This window comes from Aythya fuligula, chromosome 4, assembly GCF_009819795.1.
Source record: "Aythya fuligula isolate bAytFul2 chromosome 4, bAytFul2.pri, whole genome shotgun sequence".
Lineage (NCBI taxonomy): Eukaryota > Metazoa > Chordata > Aves > Anseriformes > Anatidae > Aythya > Aythya fuligula.
Window position 1 is genome coordinate 69,257,618 of NC_045562.1, and position 26,712 is coordinate 69,284,329.

Here is a 26,712-nt window from a genome sequence, read left to right on the forward strand (position 1 = left end):
CACAGGTAGGACTCTACTGTGTTTTGGAGTGTACAAATGTACCTTTAAATCTGTCTCCCATTAAGGTCTTAGCTGATCATCCTCTAAAGAAAATATTACGTAAAACACAACAGGAAGCCTGGAGAAAAATTGCTTTTTTTTTTTTTTTTTTTTTTTTTTTTTCTGTGTTCTTTTTTTTCTGGAGCCTTAAGTAAAACATTAGCCTAATTCAGACGGATGTTATCTTCATACAGCACTCTTCTGGGTTTAAAACTCTAATTAATTTCCTCCGCCGGGCCTGCGCAGCATACAATTAAAAGTTTATGAACTTCATCGAGCACAGCACCTCCGCATTCACGTGCCTGGCTGCCGGGGATGGAGACAGCAGGTGACGCCACAACGAGAGCCTTTGGGTGAGGAGCAACCCCAAACCCTCCTGGCCCTGCCCAGCCTCCCCACGGCCATCTATCTCCTGAGGCCGTGCCGTGCGGTGGCAGCAGGACTTTGGCGAGCCTGCAGGACTACATCTCCCAGAGAGCCTCGCAAAGCCAAGCTGAGCCGTGCTGAGCCGTGCTGTGCCCCGGTGGCTCAGCATGGAGAGCCCGGCGGTGACCTTCACGTTGGCTTACGTGGTGTTCGCCGTCTGCTTCGTCTTCCCCCCGGACGAGGTGCGCTCGGCGGGGCTGACGGTGCAGGGCCTGCTGGCCGCCTGGCTGGGCAGCGAGGACGCGGCCTTCGTGCAATACCACCTGCGGCGCAGCACCGGCACGCTGCTGGCTCACTCCCTGCTGCCCCTCGGTGAGACACCCGGCTTCGGTGGGGAGAAAGGGGCCGGCACCCACCTCCCACCCTTGGGTGCGGGAAGGTGGGCAGCTCCCCGACAGCGGGCGGCGTGGTGGGAGCTCTCCGGCTTCTTTGGAATGCTGAGCTTTGAAACTACCTGGCTGCATCCATGCCATTACAAAAAAAAAGAGGTTTTTATTTAACCAGGAAGTTCAAATCGGCTTCCTTGAGTGATATATTTCTAGTAAAACTCAGTGACAGGTAAGGGTACGAAGTATCAAATTGCTTAGGATGACAGATACCGTCCTACAGCTGTCCCGGGAGTGAGCTCACTGGCTAGATTAACTGTAAGATCCAGGGGTGTGTCTTTACGTGTGTACTTAACTGCTTCCTCTTCCTTGCAGGTTATTACCTTGGTATGTGCTTTGCTGCACCTGAAAAACATCTTTATTTTTTCTACCTGGCTTCAAGTGGATGGAAAACTTTCCTGTTTTTCGCCGTTCTCTTCCCAGCGGTGGCTGGTGCCCTGGCATATTACTGGTCACGGAAGGGTTGGAATAACCACCCCTTAGCCCGGACGCTTGCTGTTCACGCTCTCCCACAGTCAGGATGGAGGGCAGTGGCTTCTTCCATCAATACAGAATTCAGGAGAATTGACAAATTTGCTACTGGAGCCCCAGGAGCGAGGGTGATCGTTACGGACACGTGGGTGATTAAGGTGACCACCTACTGTTTACATGTTGCCCAGCAGCAGGACATTCATTTGACAGTGACAGACTCCAGACAGCATGAGCTCACGCCAGACTCAAATATGCCTGTGCAGTTCCTCACCATCCGTGTTGCCAGTATTAATCCCTACGTGAAGGCGTTTGATATTCGGTAAAACAAAATATATTGCCCTGTTATGTTATAGATATGGTATTTGATGATGCTGATGGAGTGTGTTTGTGGCAGATCTGAAGGCTCCTTGGATCTTGCCCCTTCCTTTTTGCTCCCTGCCTGGTGTTCAGAGATGCTGTGAGCACAGTTCTACCGTGCAGCGTGTTGAAGAAAGATTTTTTAGGAAGATTCATGTACCTACAGTAATAATGCACAACGGTTAAACAGAGGGACTGCCCCATTTGGTCCTCTCTTAGAAAAAGGGTTGTTCTGGATGCAGAAAGAAAAAAAAGTAACTAGAAAAACTTAGTTGAAAGGTGAAGAACAGGAAAGAAAGGGAGAATCTCTGAATCTTTGGTCTCACAAATTTTGGGAGTGAAGAAATAGTGATTTGTCTAAAACTGTCTGTTGTTCTCCCATGTCTTTTTTTCCCCATCCTGCTCAAGGCTTGTAACTTTGTTACTTGTCAAAAGAGAGCTCACTGAGCAAGCCAACTATCCTTAAAGCAAGGAAATAATTTTGGTCCATTTATGATTTATGTATTCTCATAGCAGTAAATCATCGTAAATATTCTGTGAACTGTTATGGATCATTTTCCCAGGGCCTGCGCTATTTTTTCAGCAGTCTTTCTGTGTAGCAGGGCAAAAGTACAAGATTCTGCAGAAACCTGTAACACTGATTAGAACGGTGCTAAAGTCTTTGATGTTCTTGTGTCATTAAAAGGAGTACACAAAGACATGTTTGTGCTCCTGCAACTATACATTTGAAAAGGTATTTGAGTGTCTGCTGTAAATTTGTAAGTCAGCAGCATTTATTTACGAGGTAACTAAAAATAGACGTTACCAGACATTTAGCTAAACGGAGGGGTCCTGGCAAGCGTGAGGGTGGCATGAGACATCCAGGTGAACAGCTCAAACTGAGAAGTTAGGGTGAGCATGACAGAATCCAAAAGAGGAGACTTCTATAGGCCTGTGAGAGTGGTGACCAAATAAATATTAAACAACTAAATTATCTTCTTCTGTAAGTGCTTCAGTGTCAGAGTGATAAAACTATATCCCCTGCTGAGAAAAGTGTGACTTCCTTGGCAATTTCTGTTAGGAAAAAAAATTACAAAACCACAAATTCTATGGCTAAATGGAACAGCACCGAGAAGACTGTTTAGAAGCTCTTGTAATAAGACATGTCAAAAAGAGCAAATCAGTTAGGCTGCAGCCATACAGTATTTAAGAAAATTGCCATAGGACAAAAATCCCTTTTTAAGGCTACAGAATCATTGTATATATGCAGAATCAGAAGTAGATACAGTGGGATGTTTCTGAAAGAAAAATGCTTTTGTATAGGCAGGCCATGTTTCTCTGCATGTTCAGCGTGAGTTCATTCTCTGGATACAAAGGTCTCTGTTATTTGTACAGACACTGTAGTCAGCAAGCTCCATTATCCTACAGCAGTTAAAACAATTGAGACCACCAGGAATTAAAATTAAGCTAGCCTTGTGCTGCAGGAACCGAGCTAGTGGCAGAATGACCTAGGAATTTCAGGGCAATGTTCCCAGGGCTCCTTCAATGAAAGCTGTTTAATGAGTGGAAACACTGAGATGGGGACTTCTGAATCTACAGTTCAGAGCTGCTAAATTTGAAAGGGTAACAATAATAATGTGTCACTACAGGATCTGTAAAGTCTTGTGGCACTTAAGGCCTGTGCAACTCGCTTAGGGAGACTTATTTTACTAGAGGTAACCTAGTGTGAAACACAGCCTGCTGCTGCCTTAAATCAGAGCATAAGTCACATTCAGCAGCCATTTGTAGCCTTTGTAAAATTTCAGTTTTAGTCTGTAATTGTATCACAGAGTCATAGAAACTTATACCGACTGTCATTCTTCTGATACTTACATGTACTGTATTGATATGTGATACATGCCTCCTCATATGATAATTGTAATTTCTGTCCTCACGAGTTCATGAACTCTAGGGAATTATATATATTATTATAATGAACTTGTACTATTGTGTAAGTAAATAGGCATTAAAAAGATGGACAGAAACTGTGCATGCAGTATTTTCTAGTTAAAGTATGATTTATCTATCAATATTACTTTTATTCATGCTAATGACTTCAAAAGCCTTCCTTTTATGACATTTTAGCTGATCTTTGGAATATCTTGCTGGCAATCTGATAAGGGTATGATGAAGAACTGGCTGGACATGAAGCTTGAACTTACTTATATATGCAGGTTGGGATCCAGGCAGGATGACGTCGTGTTTCAAGTTGTATCAGAAACAAACAAACAGCAAAAGAAAATAAAATCATTGCTGTCATGTTTATTCTAACCAGTACATACCAACCTACACAGCTTCTCTGTGTATTCACTTTTCTGATGTTCATCTCTGCACCGTACTATCAAGGTATTTGAATGGATAACCAAGGTAACATTTTGTTCCATCTTTTTTTCTTCAGGCTGAACTCCACAGAGTATGGGGAGCTCCGAGAAAAGCTCCGTGCTCCCATCAGCAATGCAGCTAATGTTGTGATCCATCAAAGCCTTAGTGATTTATTTCTAGAAACCTTTACTTCTCTGGTGGAAATTAACCAGCCTTATTCTGTTCCAAGCACTCAGGTGAGACCTTCTATCCATGTGAGACTGTAATAATTATATTTTTCAATGTAGGTGAGCCTGTGATTACTGTAATTGGTAACTCTGTTTACTTAGGGCTCACCTTCTGTTTCAGTAAACATTTATTATGTAGATCTGGCTGCTGCTTCTGTTCCTTCTACTAAGAAACAAACTGTCTTGTGAACATTACATTTTTGAGACACAAGAAAAATAGCATAGTAGAAGGAAGTCCCCTATAATAATTTTCATAAAACTTTTACTTGAAAACATTTGGATATGGTGAGGTTGTATTTTCAGAAGGTTTACAGAGACCTAGAATAACAGCTGTTGTTACTGTGCTTTAGGCAGTTTGCTCTATTACAGCTTGCTTTTCTAGACAGCCAGGTTTTGCTGGATCTTCTTCTGTAATAAATTAAAGATGCTTAACTGGGGCTTGCTTTAATTGTAAATAATGCCGTGGAGTCCTTCCTTCAGTAGCCTTTGGGGAGACCTGGTTATTATTATACTTGTGCTGTAATCATAAGCGTGACTAAAGCATTGTTCAGTGTAACAGAGGCAACTAATCGAACTAGCTCTGGTGACCTTGCAGGGAGACTGTGGCAGATGTACCACCTAATGGAGTGAGTACTTGATATCCTGGGCAGTATCACGCAGCTTCTATTATCTTCACTGCATGGTTACATGCAATAGCTAAAATAAAGCTGGATCAGACATGTCTGCACATAATGAGGTTGTGCATTCTGATTGCAGTGCCAGCAAACAGTCTGAAGACATTAAAGAAAATATACTATTTATTTGTTAGAGTTGCTTTCAGAGCTTTAATTTGTGTCATATTTAAGTGTCAACTGAGCTACTCAATTTTGCTTTGACATTGCACAATAAAAAAAAAAAAAAAAAAAAAAAAACACACAACAAAAAATATGATGCAGACATTAAAAATACGACGTGATTTTTCCCTACTCTGAAGCTCTGTGAATATATAGAAAAAGTTAGTTAACCTTTCTGCACTGGAGTTTTTCTTGCCTAAAAACTAAGATAAACTCTAATTTCTCAAACTGAAACCTTATATAGCCCCTGAAAGAAGCAGTCCTGCTTCCTACACTCTTCCTTTCCTAATGTTGATGCAACACTTTGTCTGTGGTGAACATGACTGGGAGAAATGACTGGGGTGAAAAGAGGCTAAGGAAGATGACTAGTTTTTGTCTGATCTGTTCGACAACCAAACCACCTATGTGGTTAAAGGAAGATGTGCTGTGGAAGTGGTAGCCAGAGACCACAAAGCAGAGCTGCTTTTTGTTATATCAGTGCTATCTTACACCAACAGTATGGTTTTACCCTGCTGTGAGGATAGTTTTGTAAATGCTAGTAAACACTTCAATGTTTTGTTTTGTTTTGTTTTCATTTATGCCATTATATTTTTAAAAAGGTAAGTAACAGATAGTTATTTCCATTTTTCTTTAATATAAATACACATTTAGGTGTTAAGATGCATTTCTCAGAATTTTATAAATCCCTGATAGCAGCATGAACAGGATTCACATCTCCTTGCCTGTTCAGCACTCTTTTGAACTTCATCAAGTTCTTGGAGAGCTTTAGCTGGAAGACACATGGGAAATGCTAATTGTTTATCAATTAATTAGTGGCAGGGGGTTGGAATTAGATGATCTTTAAGGTCCTTCCAACCCAAACCATTCTGTGATTCTAATTGCTAAAACACTTCAGAGCAAGATGATCTCTCTATATGCAACTGCTAGTTCACATGGCATAATTAACTGTGGGGAAATATAAATTATTCTAATATTTTCCAAGAAAAATTAAGTAAATTTCTGGTCCCTCAAGACCAGTGCTCATTAATTTCAGGAGACCCCATATTTCCTGTTATTTATGTCTTTTATTTACAAACATGGAAGATAGGAACCACTTGATGTAACAAGTAGTGAGAACTGCTTGCTTTGATTATTTTCCTAACTGTATATTTCTGTGTTGTTTGAAAAAGAGCATGTCTGAATGATAAAGATGGCTGCTTATTTACCTTAATGTGGCTGCTGTACTCTGGAAACAGATGGAGATCTTCAGAGACCTGAAAAAAAATCTGTTTTCAGTCATTTGTGCTTAATCAGTTTCACGCAGCAGTTCTGGATTTTCTGCCTATAGAGTAAATTTGTTCTCATTCATTAGTTTGTGTTCTTATGGAAGCTCTGGAGACTGGAAGCACAAGCTATCTTCTGCTGAGGCAGGTCTGCCTTGAGGCTCTGCCCAGCTCGGGTTCCTGCTGTGCTTGTATGGAGATAATTTTCAAAAAGCCTTTTGAAGAGCAATAGGAAGCCATTGTGTGCGATTCATAGTTTTGACATTATTCTCCTTCAGGAGCTGGAGCCATGCATAGGGTGTATGCAGACTATTGCAAACATCAAGCTCATCAAGAACTGCCAGGAGCCAAATGAAGGGGAATGCCAGCAATGCTACTGTCGTCCTATGTGGTGCCTCACTTGCATGGGCAAATGGTTTGCTAGCCGACAGGATCAGCAGCACCCAGAGACCTGGCTGTCGAGCCGCGTGCCTTGTCCAACTTGCCGAGCCAAGTTCTGCATTTTAGATGTTTGCATAATAAGATGAATAATACTTGGATATGCTTTAACTTTTTAAATCTGAATGTATTTCATAGTGGTTTTGGCCAAAAGGCCTGTTAGCATTTTCTTATACTTCACATTCTACAGGAGTTCAAACTCAGAGCTTTCTTTTACAGCCTTTAAAATGGATGTTGATCTCTTTATGTTCCTTTCCATTTTTACCTGTGTCTTTGTTTTTTTTATTCATCAGATGTCAGTTTCTGGAACTACAATATTTTGTTTATGTCGTGGATGGAATAAGGTTATCCCATCCATGTGTGCGGTAGTATTCTCTTTTAAACATAAGTATTTCTGATTCTTTCACAAAGGGCTAACTGAAAAAAATGACTTTGGTTAGTCTTCATTGATACCTTTGTGTTTATTTAATCTGTTTTTCAAGTTATTATTCATCTTGGCTAGTGTTCACAAAGCAAGTATTCCGGTTGTGTTCCTTCTGCTGGTCCCCTCCACATGTAAAGGGGATGGGTTTCTGTAAACTCAGGAATTGAATTCCTGAAGATATGCAATTCCCACAGGGACTTTTTATTCCAGTTGTGTCTAGTTTATTTTTCGATGGACATATTTATTTCAAACAACAGAAGGATTCAGAACTGTACCCTGCTTACTTACACTACTAATGCTGTGCATCATTAAATCTGTTGGTTTCCAGGAGCTACATTGCTTAGGGTTTCAATGTTTTCTAGGTGATGGATTATTTTCTAAGTTTGAAAGGAGCACAGCAAATATCCAAACTGTCAAATTACTCTGAAAGAGTGCTCAGCTTTTTCAAAGCCTTTAAGTTTTGAAAGGTAACCTTTTCCCTGAAAGAGATGCCAGGATCACAGAGGTGTAAATTGCCATGTTAGATGCCCCAAGAATGACCATCATTCATTTCACTAATCAGAATTTTTCAGGTGTGCACTTTCAAGACTGCTCATAAGCAGTATTCAGTGTTTTAACATTCAGAGGGCACTGATGCACACTCCCTGATACAGTCTGCATCAGGATAATTTGCAAATTTAAACCCAAGCATTTTCCATAAATTTAAGAGAGTCCTTCTCCTGGACCTAAATGTTGTGTTTACTGTTTTGTATGTCTATCAGACCCTTCAATGAATGATTGCTTGTCACACTGCTTGGTGAAAAGCTTCAAGGTGCTGGAGAATGTGTGTTTGAGTTCTCACACTGATCTGTGCACTGCAGTGGCTGAGATGCAGGTATTTGCTTATCCAGGTAGTCCATCTTAGAGGGGCAGTAACCTCTAACAGACAGGTGGGACAAATGGTGAGAGAAAGGAGTTGTTTAAAGCTTTGGTCTAGGAGAATGAAAGCCTTAATGCTTCCCTTATATAGTGTGTGATCAGAAGGTTCTGTAAATCATAAGCACAGGTAACATGCCAGTGGCTAACTGAAAAAATCTTGATGTCCTTGAGAAGCAAGACTGTTCTGAGAAGGAATAGGTAGCAGGGTGTTAAAAATGGCACAAGTACTGGAAGTGCAACCACCAAAGATTTTGCTAGTATCAGCCTAGCCATAGGATGTATGCTGAATGCACCAAACTCCAATTAAATCAATGTGGTGAGGAAATGGTTATATATATGTGGCTTTAAGCCGTGTTTTGGAGAGTGATAAGGAACTGAAAACAGATTTGACAGCATCATTTGAGATCTGACATACTATATTGTATGGCTGGTGGAGGAGCTTTTTTTTTTTCTTGTTTGTTTGTTTGTTTGTTTTTAAATTTGCACTTATAAGAGACCAAACGAGTATAAGGACACTGAGTATATATCTCAGTTGTTACGTATACAACTTTTACTACACAATTATCTGTACTGCCTATTAATAAGAGTGTTTTTTTCTGGTTTTCATTACATGTTGTTTCAGATCATAAAAAGTAAAAATTTAACACTGCACCTGGCAGTACAATTTTATTTTAAATGGCATGCGCCATCTGAATAGCATAAAATTGAGTTTCAGTTTTGTTGTAAAGTCTGAAAATTAGTAGAAAATCAAGAAGCTGATGAGTGAATTTTCCAGTACTTTTGTAGAAAAGTTATTTGGAATTTTGAAGTAGTCTCTCTGCAGGACTTTTTTTAACCTTTCAAAGAGTCCTACAAGGCCAGGTGGTATCACCTGACATGCATCTTCTTATTATACAGTAGACTTTATAAATAAGCATTTTGAACCATTTACTTAACAGTAAGTTTGCATAATATGGCACATATATAAGGGATATGGTCCTTGAAATAGCTGCAGAAGGGAAGGTAGGATTCTGGACTCTGTCACTGACAGCCAATTCCTACATCTCTTTTCCTGTTTGGAATAAAAATATTTATTGTAATGATGTATGAAGTTAAAATCATAAAGGCCTTGAGAACTTTAGACAATAAGCACATGTAGTTGCAGATATTTATATTAAAAAAAAAAGTCAATTGCCAGTAATATCTCATGTAGTAAAAGCTTTAGTCTCCCAATTGCTTGTGCAGTAGTGTTTTTCTTTAGATAACTCTATCTTCTTTGTATTGATTGAAAGCTTTCCTTTCAGTAGAACTTTGATTTTACCCATCTTATTTCTTTTGCCAGTATGACAATACAGCAAAGTAATAGTCATAAATGTATAATACTGTTGCATATTTTTTATGGTAGTGTTCTGTCCACAGAAGTGCCTCTAAGAAAACTTTGTAACAATTACAAAAATAAAATAATGATTTATGTTAATAATACTGCCTGTCTTAAATTCCTTAAAACAAGCATTTTTCCAAGTTTAAATTCTTGTAATAATCAGGCATGCCTCCAAAGTTGGTAAGCTTGTTAAAAGCTATGTTACAGAACTAACTTGTTAAAAATCTGTATGACATTTTCTTCTAAGAGACAGTAAAAGGAAAAACCATGACAGGTTTCTTAACACAGGTCATCTGATAATCTTATTTGTCTTGCATAATTCACTGAACATGAAATTTATATAGTATAAAAATAGGAATTTGTCTTCGTGATAGCTTCAGGTCCTCATTTTGCTTGCAGTAAAAAATAAATACATTGCCTCCCGCCCAACCATGATATGTTTCCTAAACAAAGGGGTAGGGATTAGAATTGTTCTTTTTACAACAATTTTCTAAGAGAAAAATGAACCGAATAATGTTATGGGATAAAATATTTACTTTAAGAATAAAACCTTCGTCTATTATTAGTGACTTGGAGATACTTTTTCAGCTGCATGTTCTTCCCATCACTCACCTGTAGGTAGGTAATGTTAGTAAACTGCAGTACATTATGTAATGTCATTACATTATGACAAGCTATATGTGGCTGCATAGTGTCAGTGTAAGTACCACATAAGTATGTAGACATATATAGCCCAAATTTCCATATGCACTGCAGCTGAACAGGTGTTTCTGAGAACATGGGCAGTGTCTATATGTATTATTTATTTCCACAGTTGTGTTTTGTTTGGTTTTCTGTAATTGTAGCATTCCAGATAATACTGGCAAAATGTTTGTTAGTGACAAACATAATTTGGTAACCCACAAAAGGCATGTTGCCTAAGCAGGATATAGTTGGAATCCATGCTATAAATGAAGTTGTTTACCAGGAGGCTTGCCAAAACCTGCAACAAGAATACCTGATTATTATGTGATCACTTCCAACTGAGTATTTTTGTTGTGCTGAAGCGTTGTACACTGCAGCTATGTAGCATTCCAGTCAGCCTCAACTTACACAAGTAATTAATGAGTGACATTTCTTAAGAAATTTTGAGATATTTGAGGAGGTGAGATATGAACATTCAAGCTCTGACATGCACAACGAGACATTTTCTTCCAAAGATATACCACAAGGTTTGTTATTTGTGTTGCTTTTTGATCCAAACAGTTTATCTATTTTAAAACAGAGTTATTGGATAGCCTTTATGTTAAAGGCTTAATGAATACATGTAGTTCATTTTAAAACTTTGTGAAGAGATTAATAAAAATACAGTTGATTTTATGCAAGAAAGACTTCTGGTTTTCATTTTTAAGTTGTGTTTCACGGTTAAAACTGGGGGGTGGGTGGAAAGCAGACCAACTTATTGCTGTGGTTTCAGCTCAGAATATGACAGCAGAAGAAGGGCTAACATTCTCCTGAAGGAACACTTGACAACTCCTTCTTTTATACATCTCCCTCGTATAGTATGAATGAGGAGGGCTGCATAAAATAAGCTGAGAGAGAGAACCTCGCTCTGCGGCTCCCCTCAGGCAGCCATGACCGCGCCTGCGCCGTGCGCCCGGCCGGCAGCCATGTTCGGCAGCGGCGGTGGGGCTCGCCTCAGCCATGTCGGGCGGGCGGCGGGGGCTGCCGCGCTGCGATGGCGGCGGGGGGCCCGGCGGGCTGCACAGGTGGGAGCCCCCCCGGAGGGCTGGGGGTGAGGGTCTGGCTCCTTCAGGGCGGTTTCTGGGGGGAGATAGGGTTGTGGGGTGGCCTTGGTTCGTGGTCGTGAGGAGAAAAGGTGCTGCTTTGCCTTGGTGGTGTGTTTTCGGGTCAGTGGTGAGGGGCGCGGGGGTTTGGTTGGGGTTTGTGTGCTGCTTGTTTCAGGTGTTTTAATTGGGTAATTGTCGCGGGTGATTAGGGAGGCGTTTTGTCTTTTAACTGTCTTTGCGAAAAGGAATGTGTCGAAAGTGAGTCGAAATGGAAATGTGTCACGGAACGTGCCGAAAGCGAGTCTGGGTGGAGGAACAAAAGCTAGGCTGTTAAGCCAGGTTTACAATAACAAAGCCCTCACTTTCACTTTTTGACTTAAAAAAGTGCAGTTACCTTACGGGGGCTGGGTCTGTGTGCCTGCAGTGTGGAGCCGGCAGCACGGGCTCCTTCCCTCAGGGAGGTGCTGGCAGAGCTGCTGGTTCTTACCCTAGAAGCCAGGGCTGCGGAGCAGTTTTATTTAGTAACCTATCATTTAAGATGTCAAAGCCGCCAGAACTGAGGAGGAAGGCAAGGAAAAATTAGGTAACTTAATCTTTCAGCTGTCCTTTCAGCCGGTTATAAGTGCCTCCGTGCTTGTGAGGACCCCAAGGCAGTGTCTGGTAAACTATTTCCTGTGTAAAAGTGTTTCCATGTCAACGGTTGGCCTAAGTCTCTTTAAACGTGCCGTTTTCCTGTGTTAAAAGTCATAATTCTGTACGTTTGGTTCTTCTGAGCATTAAATGATGAATAGACTAGTATATAAATGTAAACTAATGTATTGCAAACTGTGAATGTTGGCACATGTCAGCAGTTCTATAAACACTATTGAAGGTCTTCAGTTATGTTTTCCCCCTTTTTTATCCCAAATAGAGAAAGGGTACTTCTGCTTTTCTAAAAATGAGCAGACTATTTTAAAATTCAGGTGTCATAACTGCAGTAGTAAAAGACCCTTTTCTCAGTAATTGCATTATCGACCACACTCTCCAAGATAGCATTGCTGAATGAATAACTTGGCACAAATTGCATATCTCTGCCAAAGTAATCAACATTTTGTAACTATAATTGACAATACTCTGTTCCACATAGTCAGCGTTTAGTGACTCCCTGTGATGGAATGAAAATTCTTATTTTCTAGTTACATGCAAGATCCAGACTGCTGGCAACAAGAACAGAAATGTGGAAGCTGGAATGATTCGGATTCTTTGGGAATTGATCAGTATCAATGTAGCCATATAGACCAGTGGTTGGAGAGGTAAGCAGTGCATGTCAAGCTTGTTTAAATACTCTCTTGGCACACTTGCCTTAAGCAATTTGACAAAGCTTGGGATGTGATCAAATTCAATGTTTTCTTATAATGCCATAGCACACAGTTAGCAAACTATATCTGCAACAGTAGACCATTAAGTTTGGCTAATTGAAATACGTGCCATAACATCAGCAAGTAATGCTTATGAAAGAAAGAAATTGTATATACTGAAGCAGTAGCTTAAGCTCTTTATTATTGATGTTTTCAGTGTTAGTATAAAACTCCCGTGGAAGCTATATGCTGGGTTTTTTTATGCTTTGCTTGTTTGTACATCTTTATGTGAGTGGGGCAAACAATGATGAAGTCTCTTCTCTTGACAGTGCATTCAGCTTTACTGCAATTTTTAGTAAACAACAATTTTCTTTGCAGTCTAGTGTTGATAATAATTTGATGAAATCAAATATTACAGGTGGGTAGTTCCATGAGTATTTTGGTTTGCTTCTTGGGTATTCTGGACTAAAGACCTCAGGCAGAAGAACTGATTGAAGTTGGTATTTTAATGTCTGACAGGAAGTATGAGAAGTGGTGAATGCTTGGATACCTGCAGAATATTGCATAGAACGTAAATTAGGAGAGGTTAAATATTTTAGTGAAGATACATGAAAACTTCTGAGTGCTTTGTACATCTGAGTACTGCATTATATGAAAGTGGCTCTTATAATTTCCAATGGTGTGTTTGATATTGTTTCAGTTAATAAACAACTCTTTTGAAGAGGTTAGGAAAAATAATCTTACCTTCAGGAGTGTTTCCTGTGTCTCTTAACGCTGTCGTTAAAAAAAACAATGGCACATTACGATTGTGAATCAAAACAGATGTGTTAGCAACATATTGTTTCTTTTTGGTTGAGTAGATAAATTCCTTTGTGCTGGATCTTCATGCCATGTAGTGTTAAAATTATTTTAACAGCATCGATGGTCACTTCAACTGTTGATGCAAAACAGTTCAGAGAGGTTAGACTGTAAACTAAATCTACTTTATTTTACTTTATGTTAAAAGTTGAGGCATTAGTGCTTAAAGAAGTGGACAGACTTCAGTCTGAAGGAAAACTTCTGACCCCACTAGGATATTGCTTCATTTTCCAGTTTTTATTTACTGTGTTGTTGTTTTTTTTTTAACTGTAACAGGTGTGTGTCACTTCACTCAGAAAATATCAATAATCCACTAGTTATTAAGCAGCTTCCTGGCTCCCTTCTTGCCATTATGTGGCAGAGCTTACATTCTTGAAATGGTGTGCCAGGAAAGTATGAAATACAAGTGTCTGTCAGGATATTAGTTCTGCTTGGGTGATAGACATTTTTCTAATCTACTCCATTTCTCCTGTCCTTTATGAAGTCCTTTGCCAGTGAAAGATTTTTGACCTTACATAATTTTGTTTATTATGCTCTTTGATGGAGCTGTAGAAAGAGCTGGCAGTAGCTAAGCTGGGAATGTTTTAAGAGATTAAGGTCTATGTTTTAATGTAAAACTTTGACTGTTTTCTTTTCCTGCAAAGTTAACCCAATTATACTACATTGCCACAGAAGATGACTTAAGTTGAAATGTTTTAATTTGTTTGACTTTGAACTAAAATGGAGTAGGAACACTCTCATGGTGTCACAGTTGGGGAGGAAGCTGCATTTGTCCACCACTGAAGGTTCTGTCACTTAAATATTTATGAGCAACAAATGTTCATACACAGTTCTGATTTTCCAGGACTATGACAGCAGACGATTCTCAGCCTCTTTATAATTGCCCTGACTGGGAAGGTGGAATTGAAGAAGGCAAAACAATGAGAACATCTGCTAGGAAAATGACAAAGTAAGTATTGAATAATTACTAAATTACTGTTGTGTGGTTTTAGCAATAACCATCTGATGATTTTCACCTATTTCACATGCATAAACAAAGACTTGAAATATGGACAGGCTTTTTCATATTAAGCCTGAAGGAAACCTGAAGTAGAGAGTAGCCTGGAGAACTCAAAAGCTGTTTGTGTGATCATTGCAAGTTCTCTTCCTTCTTAGGTTAGATTTCATATTACAATTGTCTGTCCAAGAAAATAGAGATAGTGAGGTGGGAAAACAAAAACCAATTTTCTAGGCTTAGAGAAATGGCCATGAGGTCACTCAAGCCTTTATATTATCCATCTTTGTTTTACTGAGCTGATTTTTAATGTATACTAGGAGGTTGTTACTCATGTATGCAGTAATCATGCACAACTTGATTTCCTTGTTGTAAGGCAGCTCTGGCACTAAGTAGCCTCAAGTATGTCTGCTTATTACAAACCTGAGCAATTGCATTAACCTCGAAAACCCCAGTCTGCTTGTTCTAGTGGCTGGTTTGGTTAGTCCAACTTTCAGCTCTGTGTAAACTAGCAAAGTAAGAGTTCTGTCCACTGTCTGTCATTGCAGTTGCAGACTGTATGTTTATGTGACTTGAAAAGCACCTTAATAGCTCTACAACAGTCTCATTCTAACTTTTATTTTTAAGTTCTGTTTCAAATGATTCAGCTAATCCGTCTGAAAGGGAAACAGATGAAGTGGTTCTGAGGAGAAGACAAAAACAGATCAATTTTGGAAAGAACACACTTGCATATGACAGATACATTAAAGAAGTTCCAAAGTAAGTTGTACTGTGTTGCGCGTTTCCAAATACTTTTTTTTTTTGTGACATGGGTAGGTCAGCACACAGCTTCAGTTCGCTTGAAGTAATAGGAATGATAAGTGAAGAAAACTTGAATCAATTATTTTCTTTATAGAGAAGTCATATTTTTTTTTTGTATAGGAGCAAATTTAGTTAGTGAAGTTTTAAAGCTAAATATTGCATTTGTGTATTGCTGTTGGTATAGTGGCGATCATGCTTGAAAAAAATATCTGTATTAATCAGATTTTTAATGAGACCTTTCTGGTGACTGTTGGTAGGCCATTATGAAGTTAATTGATACCAGGAAATGCTATCTTTGAGGAATGAATGAAGCCTTGCATTTAAGTATTGTTAAGAGCAACCAATCGTTAATGATTTGTCAGTACGTAACTGAAATCAGAACTTGGATTTCTTTTCATCTTTGTTATTCCACTTCAGGCTTTTTTATATGAATTGTGGAAGTTGAAGACTTCTTAGTTAGTTCCCTCTGCTTACTGCAGACCTATCAGGACTCAGAAACTAGTCTGTAGTAACATGTGGATGTGCATCTGTGTTCTTGGTTTTTAGTTTTGGAGGTAGTTACATAGAGTTTCTGGTTTTAATGTGACTTGATACTTAGAATTGTGTTCTCTGGATTCTGCCTTTAAGAGTCTGTGGTGAAAATTGCCAGCCAGCGCAGTGAGTGCAGCAAGCTTCCTGTTGAACAAAATATTAAAAACTTGATTAAATATCAACAACAGATGTCATAAATGACCACAGATATTCCACAATATAATGAACGCATCTTCAATAAAGTTCTTTCTTCAGAGTTGCAGACTGCCTTTTGAATTGTGATTTTGCTTGTCTCTGTGTCATCAGTGATAGGACTGCAGCCAGTCTTACAATGGTGCCTGGCTGCTGCGTAGCTGTGCTGTGATCAGTTAAATTGTAGGTGGAAAATAGGAAGAGGTGAGAACATTGAGGAGGGAAAAAAAATAATGGATAAACTATTTAAAAAGTTTTCTGGGTGGCATTTTAACAAGGCAGTTAATAATACTGTTCTTAAGCAGAGATCTATTTATTTTAAAATGATAACAAAACTGCAGTGGATGATTATATTGATCTGTGAAGGTGGTAGGGAGAACTACTTGAGGTAAAGGTGCTTTGTGTGATTTAAAGCATGATTTTTTGTTCCTGTGAACAGTATTTTGTACTGGAGCCAGGGTTTGAGTGAACTTAGTGGTGGTTAGGGTCTGAGTTGGTTGCACCATCTGAGAAATACTGCCTCTGGTCACTGGTTGATCCCAGGCAGCATTGTTACAGCATCTACACAGTGATGATTCAGGAAAGGCACACCATTTGTGTATTAGCTGGAGCATGTGGGTACACGGCTCTCCATGCTCCCAAAGGAAAAATGCTATTTAGAAGCAGAGCAATCCACCTTGTAATAATGCGTGGAAGAAGTCTTCAGTGAAGACAATTGTGAGTTGACCCCTGGCAGCCACGTACCCACACAGCTCTTTGCTCACTGCCCCTTTCCCAGTGGCTTGGAGGGGGAATAGGGAGAGCAAAATTGAGAAAGCTCATGGATTGAGATCAGGGAAAATTAATAGGTGATGGAAAGGAGGAGGGGGAAACTTGGTGTATGCAAAGGCAATCACTTACACAAGAATACTGATAGTCTGCTGATCTCTGAGAAGCAGCCACTTTGGAAGATATGTCTTCTTCCTCTGCCCCAGTTCTTGTTGCTGAGCTTGATGTTATATAATATGGAATACTGCTTTGGGCAATTTGAGTCAGCTGTGACAGCTGTTTTCCCCTCTTCTTGCCTGCTCCCAGCTTACTGGCTGCAGGAGGGAGCTGGGCAGATTAGGGAAAAAGAGAGAAATTAGTAGGCAAAATATTAGTTTCTTATCACCACTGTTTAGCTGTAAATCCAAAACACAGCAAAGCAGGGGTACTTATGAAGAAAGCTAACTCCATCCCAGCTATGCCCAGTACAACAGTGAGTACAAAGAAACTGGACAAGATTCATGAAGTTTGAGATAGAAGTATCCAGAGGCTAGGATACTACTGACGTGTGTTTCTTTGGTTTCCTGTTTGTCTGCAGCCAGTAGGCACCTGCTTTGGTGTCTTGCTGGACTGAATGAAGCTATGGTCTGAATCAGTATTTTGTTGTTGCTTGTGCAGTCTGTTGTCAACAATGCTTTAGAATTTACATATCTTAGTGTAAGTGTTTAGAAATAGGAGAACTATTAGACCACTGCTGCTTGCTTTATCTGATGGACAGGATTTTTTTTAAGAACAAAAATAATATCTTGAAGTACAAACATTACTGTGTATTTACAGGAATCAACGAATACCGGGAGTGCATCCTCGAACGCCCAACAAATTTAAGAAGTACAGCCGTAGATCCTGGGACCAGCAGATCAGGCTGTGGAAGATAGCACTGCACGCATGGGATCCTCCTGCTGAAGAGACCTGGGATCTGCAGCCAGTGTATGTATTGGAGAATCGGTCAGCAGCACACCTCTTGCTTCACAGGAAGACTCTGTGTTTCCTTCAGAGTGTTCCTAAGTAGGAACTGAAGAGGAAATGAGTTTCAGACTCAGGAATGGGGGCCTAATTGAAACCTTTGTTTTAATTTTTGAATTCTGTTAATCTTCAAGTCCATTTTTAGTCTAAATTCATCTCTGATGAATCTCCTTCCACTTGAAGGAAGAACGCATTTGGTCTCTCTGTGGTAGAACACAGTATTCCCCTGTGCATTCACACCAGTCAGCACAAGATAAAATTATCTTAGAAAGGGATAAGAATAAGTAGAAATCTGGTCATTACTGTTCCTTGACCTTGACAAGCTTTCCATCGTTCCTTCTTCTGTTGTCAGCAGAACCACTGTCCTGCGATAATGATACACGAGAGAATTCAAGAATTCTGTGAAGATTAGAGAGAATTCTGTGTTCTTTGCAGGAGAATGGCAGCTGTGTTCAAGATGGAATTTTTTTTATTTTTTTTCATACCTTTGAATTTCTGTAACAAGGCTAGCTTCATTCACTTGCACCACTTAACATTTTACAAGTTTTGGACCAGTAAAGTGGGAGTAGAAGAGTGAATGTACTTCTGTAAGCACTATCACTGAGGTGTGTAAATAGTTTTTAGCTGTGATCTGATTGACGTGCAGTGGAAGCTGCAGTTGTTTGCACCATTTGGGTGTTGTATGAGGTGAGCCATGAACCACTGCAAGTATTGTGTCTTTTTGAAGCAGTAAGCTAGCTGGGTAGTATTTAAAATCCAGATTTTTGTTGTGTTTTTAGTAATACGGAACCTTCAGGCAGTTCTCAGGAATGGTTCTGCAGAGATCATGATGATTCTGTTTTCCCCATGTTTGATGAAAAACTGAAGAGAAATGAGTGTGGAAACCAACACAGCCAGACAGACTATGCACCAGAGGGGTATGAAATAAAACTTCTTTGATCAACTTACTGAGATAAATAAATACACGTTGCTGCTGTCAGGTTTTTTTTTGTATGAAATGTTTAGTGAGAGGGCGATTGATGCTGGGACTAAGCTTCACATTTACACTGCTGAATGCAGGCCATCTATGGTACAGAGCATTGAATGGGGGAAAAACTACCAGAATTACAGAATTGCTTGATGAACAGCAGAAGAGAGCAGCATTCTTTCTGCTTCTGTGTTTTAACAGCACTGTGCTTGTCAGCAGAACAGCAGGGAGTGTAAAACCAAAGCACCTCATGCACTCATCTCTCTACTGAAGTACTTCAATCGGGGGTTATGCGTGCTGAAAATGTTCCACTTCCAAGCTCACTGGATTTTCTTGGGCAATTCTGACTGGGTTCAGTTTTCAGAATACAATGGAATGATTACCAAATCTGAGCCATTTTCTTCGGTATTCCTTTGTTATCACTGAAGGATCATACCACAAAGGGAAAAAAAATCTTGCGAACCATCACATGCTGTTACTTTGCAAAACTGATAAGCATTTAAACATGTGAATTTTTACATCTTATTTTTTCATCCTATTTTTGTAGTTCCTGCTCTCCTGATTGTTCTCCAGTATGGAAACGCAGAAAACGAAACAATCCTGACCCTTCTGTGGTTTCAAAGGGCAAAAGCCATTATATGCATATGTACCATGCACTGGAAAGGTATGAAATGATTCTCCATGTGGTGATCCATTCATATTACAAACAGACTTTTGGAATATAACTGGAATTTATTCTTCCATTTGCTAATAGCTCTAATTTTATGTAAACGTAGTGCAATTTAATGAAGACAGGAATTCATTCCAGAATAATTATGCTGTATGATTGGATATATTTACACTGTGTTCTGTTGCAAAGTTGAAGAAAACATCAGGACATACAGCATAAGTTATTTTGAGGCAGGTGGTTTTTTATGTATATGTTCAGACAACATTAATGTCTTGCTCTTGATTCCACATAGAATGTAGTTTCTGCTTCAGTGGTTGTAATTCTGAAATTACTGTGGCTCTGCAGTAGTTATTTTCTGTACGTGTTATGTGCACTGCATTCTACCTTCTGGCATGCAGAAGTTTGGCTATATAGAAGTTAATGAATGTTATAGTAGAGGAATGGAATGCACAAAAAAATGTGCATTCATAAGTCAGCAAATATTGAAGCTTGCTGCCTGGTAAATTACTGCCCTGTTAAATTTACTACAGATATTACAGGGAAATTGTATTTATGAAAAGTTCTTTCTTCATATCCCTTCTGTATTTTGATAAAGCTTTTCCTTGCTTATGAAAGGTAGTATGAGGAAAAAGTACTTACTGGCACAACAGAATTGTCCTAGTCCCAGGCTGGGTAACCAGAGTCAGGTTAATGTTCAAAAATATGTAACAGAAAGGTAGAGTTTTTCAGGCTAGTACCTTTTTTTGTTTTAAGTTGCTCAGGAATTACACTTCTGCTCTAGTGATTGATTTTGATCTTATTTCTTCCTTCCCTTTCCTAGTTTTGGTGTAAAAATCTTCCAGGAAAATAAGTTAATAAAGTAGAATGAGGTTTAACTCTATACAAAGTTGTGTCGGAACCACAAAAAAGGCAGCCATGATCCAATGTTTTAAGTTGGGGGGTGGGGAGAGGGAGGTGAGTAGTTCTTTTTTCACAAACATTAGTAAAAATGCTTATACGGTTGTGTTTTTTCTCAACTTAGCCCCCTTATCCTCTGAAGAGTTAGGAGGAACTATGATACAAAGCTCCATGATTTCAGACCTTTTCATTTTATTTTCAGTTTTACTGAATCAGGACATCAGAGGGCTTTTTCGAATTGTTCAGAGTGGGAGACCTTAGGTGACAATGATGAAGTAATGACAGTACAACATGGTATAGAAATAACAAGGTAAATACTATAATGATGATCTCTTTTAATTGTCTATGCTGTGAAGGTGTTCATGGCTTTTTTTTTTTAATCTCGCTTTTCCATCCCTGTATAATACTGCTTTTTTTCTCAGTATTTTTTTCTCTAGTCTAACTCCCCACCTACTGCTTTCTGCTGCTTCCACCATTAGGAAATGCTGTAAGATGCTGACAATCTTTCCCCTGTTGTCTTACGGAAAGCAATGGCAATTTGTAGAATTGGTCCCTGTTGTTGTTACTGGCCTGCTAAGCCTAGGAGCTGAAAACTTTCTTCTCCTCAGAGGTGAAGCTGCTCTACAGCTTGTAACAATGACAGTTCTTTGTTTTTATGCAGTGACCTGATTCCAGCGAGTTGTTCTTCGGGATGGAACGCCCAGAAACAGAAAAACACAAGCATCTTTCTGCCTGACAGCAAAACTTTCAGAGATTCAGACTGCAGGCTGGAGAGGTATAAAATGCAGCTTATCAATTGTTTTTTTCCACATACTAAGTTAAGAACCAAGCTTGCATTATTACTATATTCCAATCCAAGCTTTCATGATTATTTTTTTATTATTGGTTTTAAGGATGTGTTGGTGGTAAAATTCTATCCTTACTGTTCTCTTGTGATAGTCAATTAGATTAAGCAGGAGGTTGTCGCTGTTCTTAGTAGAAAAAGGTTACTGTAATAAAGCAATTTTGAATTGAAAAAGGGGTACAGAAGGAAAATATGTGGATTTCTATTTGTAGGCTTAAGCTTTGTAGCAGTTTACTGGAAGGACATCAGCCAGAATACTCTGAAAAGGGATGGGGAAGCACTGGAGAGAGAATAATGACAAAAAGAATTTAAATACCAAGGTGAGTTCATGGTGACTATTTGTTTTATCTATTCTGTTTCAGTAGCCCATATGCAGCATTGAACAGAATCCAACTGTTCGTTTCAAACAGATCAGTTTCTCTTTTTATTCCTTTATGGTAAGTGTTAACCTCTCATCCTCCTGTATTTAGTGCAGTACCTTAAAAGTTCTAATACTTCAGAGTTAGTTGAAATATTTGTTTGGTTAGAAAACATGTCTTATCACCTAATTGCCATTTTTTTTGAAAACTATTTTAATAGCAGATTTTCTGCCTTTAGTATTTTGTGATGAAATCAGCTCTGCATTTGCAGCAATAGGTTTCAATGAAAGTTCTCTTCTGAACTGTAGATTCTTTTGTTGCGTTAATACGATGGTTTGTATCTTGAGTCAGAGTTTTATGAATATAGTATTTTGTGTAATTTGATCTACACTTAATGAAGACTGAAGTATGGAGTAGGATACAGGTGTCTTTAACAGTCATTATCATGAAATATATTGCATAATAAAATCATTAAAATATTGCCTCATTAAAAATGTGCCGCATAACTAGTTTTACACTACTTAGATTTTGCATTCCCCTAGGAATATGAGGAAAAGGCAGGTAGAACAACTTTTTTTTTAGAGTGCTACTAACATCTTTTTGCTGTTGGCTCAAATGATTTTAAGTTAAATTCTTTGAGCTTGACTAAGACATAATGTGTTACTTTTTCTAAAGTGCTAATTCAGTATTTGTAAATATTTAGTCTGTCTTTGTATATAGAACTATCAAAGAAGGACTTTCCTCCTGTGACAGAATGACTTGAATATGATACAGCACGAGATCAGTGGATCGAGACTTGGAAGACTGGTAAAGCCTCATAAATTCTGCACTGAAAGAAGAAGGGATTTACAGTCAGCATATGTACAATCAGCACGAGGTGAAATGAGCAGGTGAAAAAAGCGTGCATTTATAATCAGAGTTGGGAGCCTTTCTGGTCTTCTGGGTAGTCACTTGATATTTATCTGCTTTGTAGTTGTCTTTGTTTTAAACAAGGCTATAATGATTGTTTATGCTCACTGGGTTTGTAATCACTCATTCTAATTGAAAAGCTGTCTTTGTGACACATAAAATACAGAAAGTGAATTAAATAGCTTCTCTCTGAGACAACACCTAGGTTGCCTGGGATACAGAGATCAATATTCAGAGATAGACAATACCTTTTACAATAGTTTTCAGGAGTGATGAGCTCTAGCTCTCAAATGGCAGGAGCTTTCTGACATATCTGTGGAAAGCGAATATTGCTTTAAAACTAGCTTGTGAGTTATGAGAGAACCCCACTCCGCTCCATTTTTGAAAATTTCTACTTGGAGTTTTGGTCTCAGGAAAAAAAAACGGAGCTGTTCTGAGCCCCATTACATGTCTATAATTTTGAATGTATCTGGTTGCTTTTTAAAGAGAAAAAAAAAAATAGTAGGACACATGTCAGCAATGTGTTGATTAGATTTGAGATAAATGTATTTTTTGAAGTAGTAAATACTTAAGTGAAGATGATGTAAGGGGTTGGGAATATAGGCTCAGCTGCTTCATTTTCTTATTGGCAAATAGTTTAGTTATATCAGGTATGTATTCTTCTTACAGTAAGTTACATTCTCAAAGTGTTCACGCAGTCTGTAACACTTCCTTTAGTATGGAAAGTATGGCTGTGTCTTTTACACTGTGCTTTAAGTTCACCCTGTACAATGCTCTGATCCTTTTGTACTGTAATACCACAGCTTAGGAGAGTAATGTTTTGCTGTTAATGAATAGATAATAATGTATTTATAAAATGTTATCTGCCTTTTGTTTAGGTTTCTCCAGATCTTTAAGGATAGATTGTCTTCTGCGAGTTCTGCCTCAAGTGTAAAACCTCAAATTTCATTAAGCTTTTGCTAAGATGATGATGGATGTTCCTTAAAGTTTGTGAGACTGTTTCTTCTTGACCTGCACTGACAGATGACTTGCACCATACTGTAAAGTCTACTTCAGTTGATGGCTCTTCCTGTTGCTATTTGGAGACCATGCTGCATAAAGCGAACTGATGTTTTGCTGCTGAATTGGTCCAATATTGATTCAGAGTGAAGAATACTTCCTGTTAAACCAAGGACTTAAAACCCTGTTTGTTCTACTGGACCAATTGTACATGCAACCTGGAGAACTGCTTCAAAAGAATGTAGATAATTCCAGCCTTTCTTCAGTTGCTAAAGACAGACTGCTTTTAACTTTTGGTGATTACCTTTTCAGCTTGTTTTCCGTTCTCTGAGATAAAACGCATTAAGCTAGCATCTGCCTAAGTGAGAGGAGAGCAGGGGAAAGGTAGATTATTATAATCAACTGTGTCTCTATGAGGGGATGAGTGACTGTCTGAACAGCAACACGGTCTGAATACCTGGATTGCACTTTCATGTGTGTTGCAGCATGTCCTGAAAAAACAATCTACTGCTGAAAGTAGATGAGGGCAGTGATATTGTTACAGGAAATGGATGACAGCCAGCAGTATTTGCAGGTTTGGGGCTGCTCTTGGGCATGGAGTGTCCTGGCTGAAATCCACAATGGTCTTGACTCTCCCTTGCTCTACCTTTGTATCACTGTGCTGAAAACCTCAAAAGTGAGGGCTGTGGCTCCAGTGGAGTTCAGAGCAGAACTATTTAAATTGGAAGAATTTTTTTACAGACCTTGTGACTTATGTAGCATGTATGAGGTACAAGTGTCTGTTAGAGCTGGTAATTCTCTTTGCAGTAGTTCAGCTTTGCTGTTGCAGCCCTTTGTAAGGCCTCTGCAGAAACTGTGGCCTAGGGATGGTGCCTAGTAGCCTTGTTGTGGGGCTTGCAATATACCCAAGGGCTAGAAGCCAGATACGCTGCTGAAGCAGAAGTAAGCTGCTTCCTCAGGAACTACTTCCAGTCCCTTCCAAAACCATATTTCCAATTTTTCCAATTGTTGCTGAAGTCTTTTCGAGGTGAGTTTTTGCAGGATTTCTGTGCTTGTTTGGGATTTTCAGGCACAATTCTGATGTGTCCAGTGCACCAGGAAAACCTGACTGCAAACAGCATTATTGCAGTGGGCTGAACATTAGATTGCCTTCACCAAGGCCTGTCACATGCACAGAAATTCACTGCTGTGGTTATTTATCATGAGTTTGGCAGTTCCTAACAAAGAACAAACTTTGATTAGGTAGGGGAATGTGTGCTGCTGCTTCAACAGAAGTGTGTTAGGTCACAGCTACTGCTCAGTGGTAAGAATGTCCTGGCTGTGTGCTCTGTTCCCAGACACAGGAAGAGGCTGGGGCCTCTGCTATTTAAAACGTTAGTTAACCTCTCACTGTTGTGGGGTGGAGGGAAACTGCCTATGGGTTGGTGACTTTTGTCCTGTGCAGTTCCTGTGGCTGTTGGGACTCATCTATCTGTGCTTAGGCATGGGGTTTGGTAGTATCCCAGCACAACGTGGCTCAGTCACGTACTGCTGAGCATGGGGTGTGTATATGGGGTACAAATCTGTACAGCACCTTTTAAAGTAATATATAGACCATTGTTGTTCCAGTGTGCATGCTTCCATGTGCTTTATGATTGTACATATGAGAATGTTATGTTTTTGGCATATTGTCTTTATGCAGAAGAATTAAAGACTTTAAAAATCCCTGTTAGTCATTTTTCCATGTTGAATTTGTCGGTGCTTCATTATAAAAGGCATATGTGGGTTTGGTAGTCTTCTTGTTTGCTTTAGGGTGTTTTTTTTTGGATGGGGGTCTAGTTCTTGCTGAAAGGGGAGGGATTGAGTCCAACTCCTCAGTTTGTATTTTGACATCTTGTCATGGGCTTGCATTTAATGCATTGTAGCTTGCTGGTAGGGGGAAGCTGAGGTTCCAGAACCCATTCTGCCAGGAGAAAGGTGTCCTTGTGGGGCAGGTGGAGTTGTCACTTGGGGGTAATGGGCTATCACAAAATGTTTAAGCTCAGCTGTCAGAGCCCTGAAGCTTTTGTCTGTGATAGATAAGGTCTGCAGCTGACTTACGGACACAAATCCATAGGACTTGTAATGAGTCAGTTCTTAATGTGTGTTTCTTGGTTGAAGGTACTTAAATTAGGAATAGAACAACCAATCTGCCTGTGGCAGTAACATTTTGGACAGGCTTGTTCCCTAATCCAGGTTCCACATGGTTGGACGAGCTATGATAGCATAATGAAAGGAATGATACTGAACAGATAAGGTTTGAGGTCTACTAAAGTCATCTCCTGCAGTGCTGCCACTGGATATAGAACCATATCAACACCTTTTAATTAGCAACACCATCAGTCTAAATAGAGCAGTTAAAACTTGAATGCAATCCATCCATTTGCTTGTTTATCTATCTGAAACTATTTGATGTAAGGATTTATAACTCAGGTAAGCAAAGCTGAAATTTAGTATTCCATGCTCAGTTTCCAGTTGATAGTTTTCCATTACTTTTACCTCTTAATTAAATGCAGTTTGCGTAATTCTGTGCTCAGTTTGTAATTATGCCAAAATAAATTCCGAACTTCGCTAGTCAGGTTTAAATTTCTTTCAAGAAGTGACACGTATCTTCCACTGGGAGAATAACCTTACAGATGATACATTATCTGTGCTTGTAGAAACAGTCCTTCACTAGCAGTTCTGAAATGCCACTGTGTCTTTTTTTAAAAACAAGAACAAAAAAACCTGTTCCTTTGAGGTCACAATGATGAAGATATCTCCTTGTTCCCTTAAGATTCCCACTGGAGTGTGAGAGTGCTTTTCTGAAGGATTTTCTTTGCTGGAAAGGATGGAAAAGTTGCAAGACAACTGTAACCCCTCATCTGTGTTCCAGCAGATAGTTTTGTTCGGTAAACTGAATGCAGTGCTATGCTAACAGCACTGTGCATCTTCTAGGCTGGGACCATTCTCTATCGGGCAGCTTGGATGAGTTCAGGTAAACAAGTCAACTGATCTCAGAGTAAGGCTGGAAGAAATGGGTTGGTTTGTATCTGCTTTGAACCTCCGCTGAGCTGCAAGAGTGTCCTTGGTTCAGAAACACAATTCTGTTATCTGTAGTATGGTGTGGGAAAGGAGCAGTGCTACTGCAGCAGAAACATTCCTGTGCGAGCATGTATTTATTATACAAATACTGAACAAGAGACGTGGGCAAAGGGGAAGGAACTTCCAAGATGGGTACATCACTTAAATTGTACTGCTTTCATGTCTTAGAATTTTACTGAGTGGAGAGCCAGCCTGATTGTTACCGCACACAGATGGGCAACTTGGAGGCATC

The 26,712-nt window shown here is 39.3% G+C and overlaps 2 protein-coding genes across 2 annotated transcripts; both read left to right on the plus strand.

Annotated features, from left to right (window-relative positions):
* Positions 1 to 552: 552 nt before the first annotated feature.
* On the plus strand, positions 553 to 8,755 carry TMEM129 (transmembrane protein 129). The gene is made up of 4 exons (XM_032186964.1): positions 553 to 777; positions 1,167 to 1,641; positions 4,096 to 4,255; positions 6,620 to 8,755. The coding sequence occupies exons 1-4, from the start codon at positions 573 to 575 to the stop codon at positions 6,866 to 6,868; spliced, it is 1,089 nt and encodes a 362-aa protein (XP_032042855.1). The 5' UTR covers positions 553 to 572; the 3' UTR covers positions 6,869 to 8,755.
* Positions 8,756 to 11,164: 2,409 nt separating this feature from the next.
* On the plus strand, positions 11,165 to 25,082 carry LOC116488931. Its single transcript, XM_032186934.1, has 12 exons — positions 11,165 to 11,229; positions 12,426 to 12,542; positions 14,290 to 14,394; positions 15,067 to 15,198; positions 17,548 to 17,697; positions 18,513 to 18,650; positions 19,248 to 19,364; positions 20,470 to 20,577; positions 20,929 to 21,042; positions 21,474 to 21,548; positions 22,174 to 22,360; positions 23,258 to 25,082. Exons 1-11 carry the CDS (start codon positions 11,165 to 11,167, stop codon positions 22,226 to 22,228), a joined length of 1,176 nt encoding a protein of 391 aa, XP_032042825.1. The 3' UTR covers positions 22,229 to 22,360; positions 23,258 to 25,082.
* Positions 25,083 to 26,712: the final 1,630 nt, after the last annotated feature.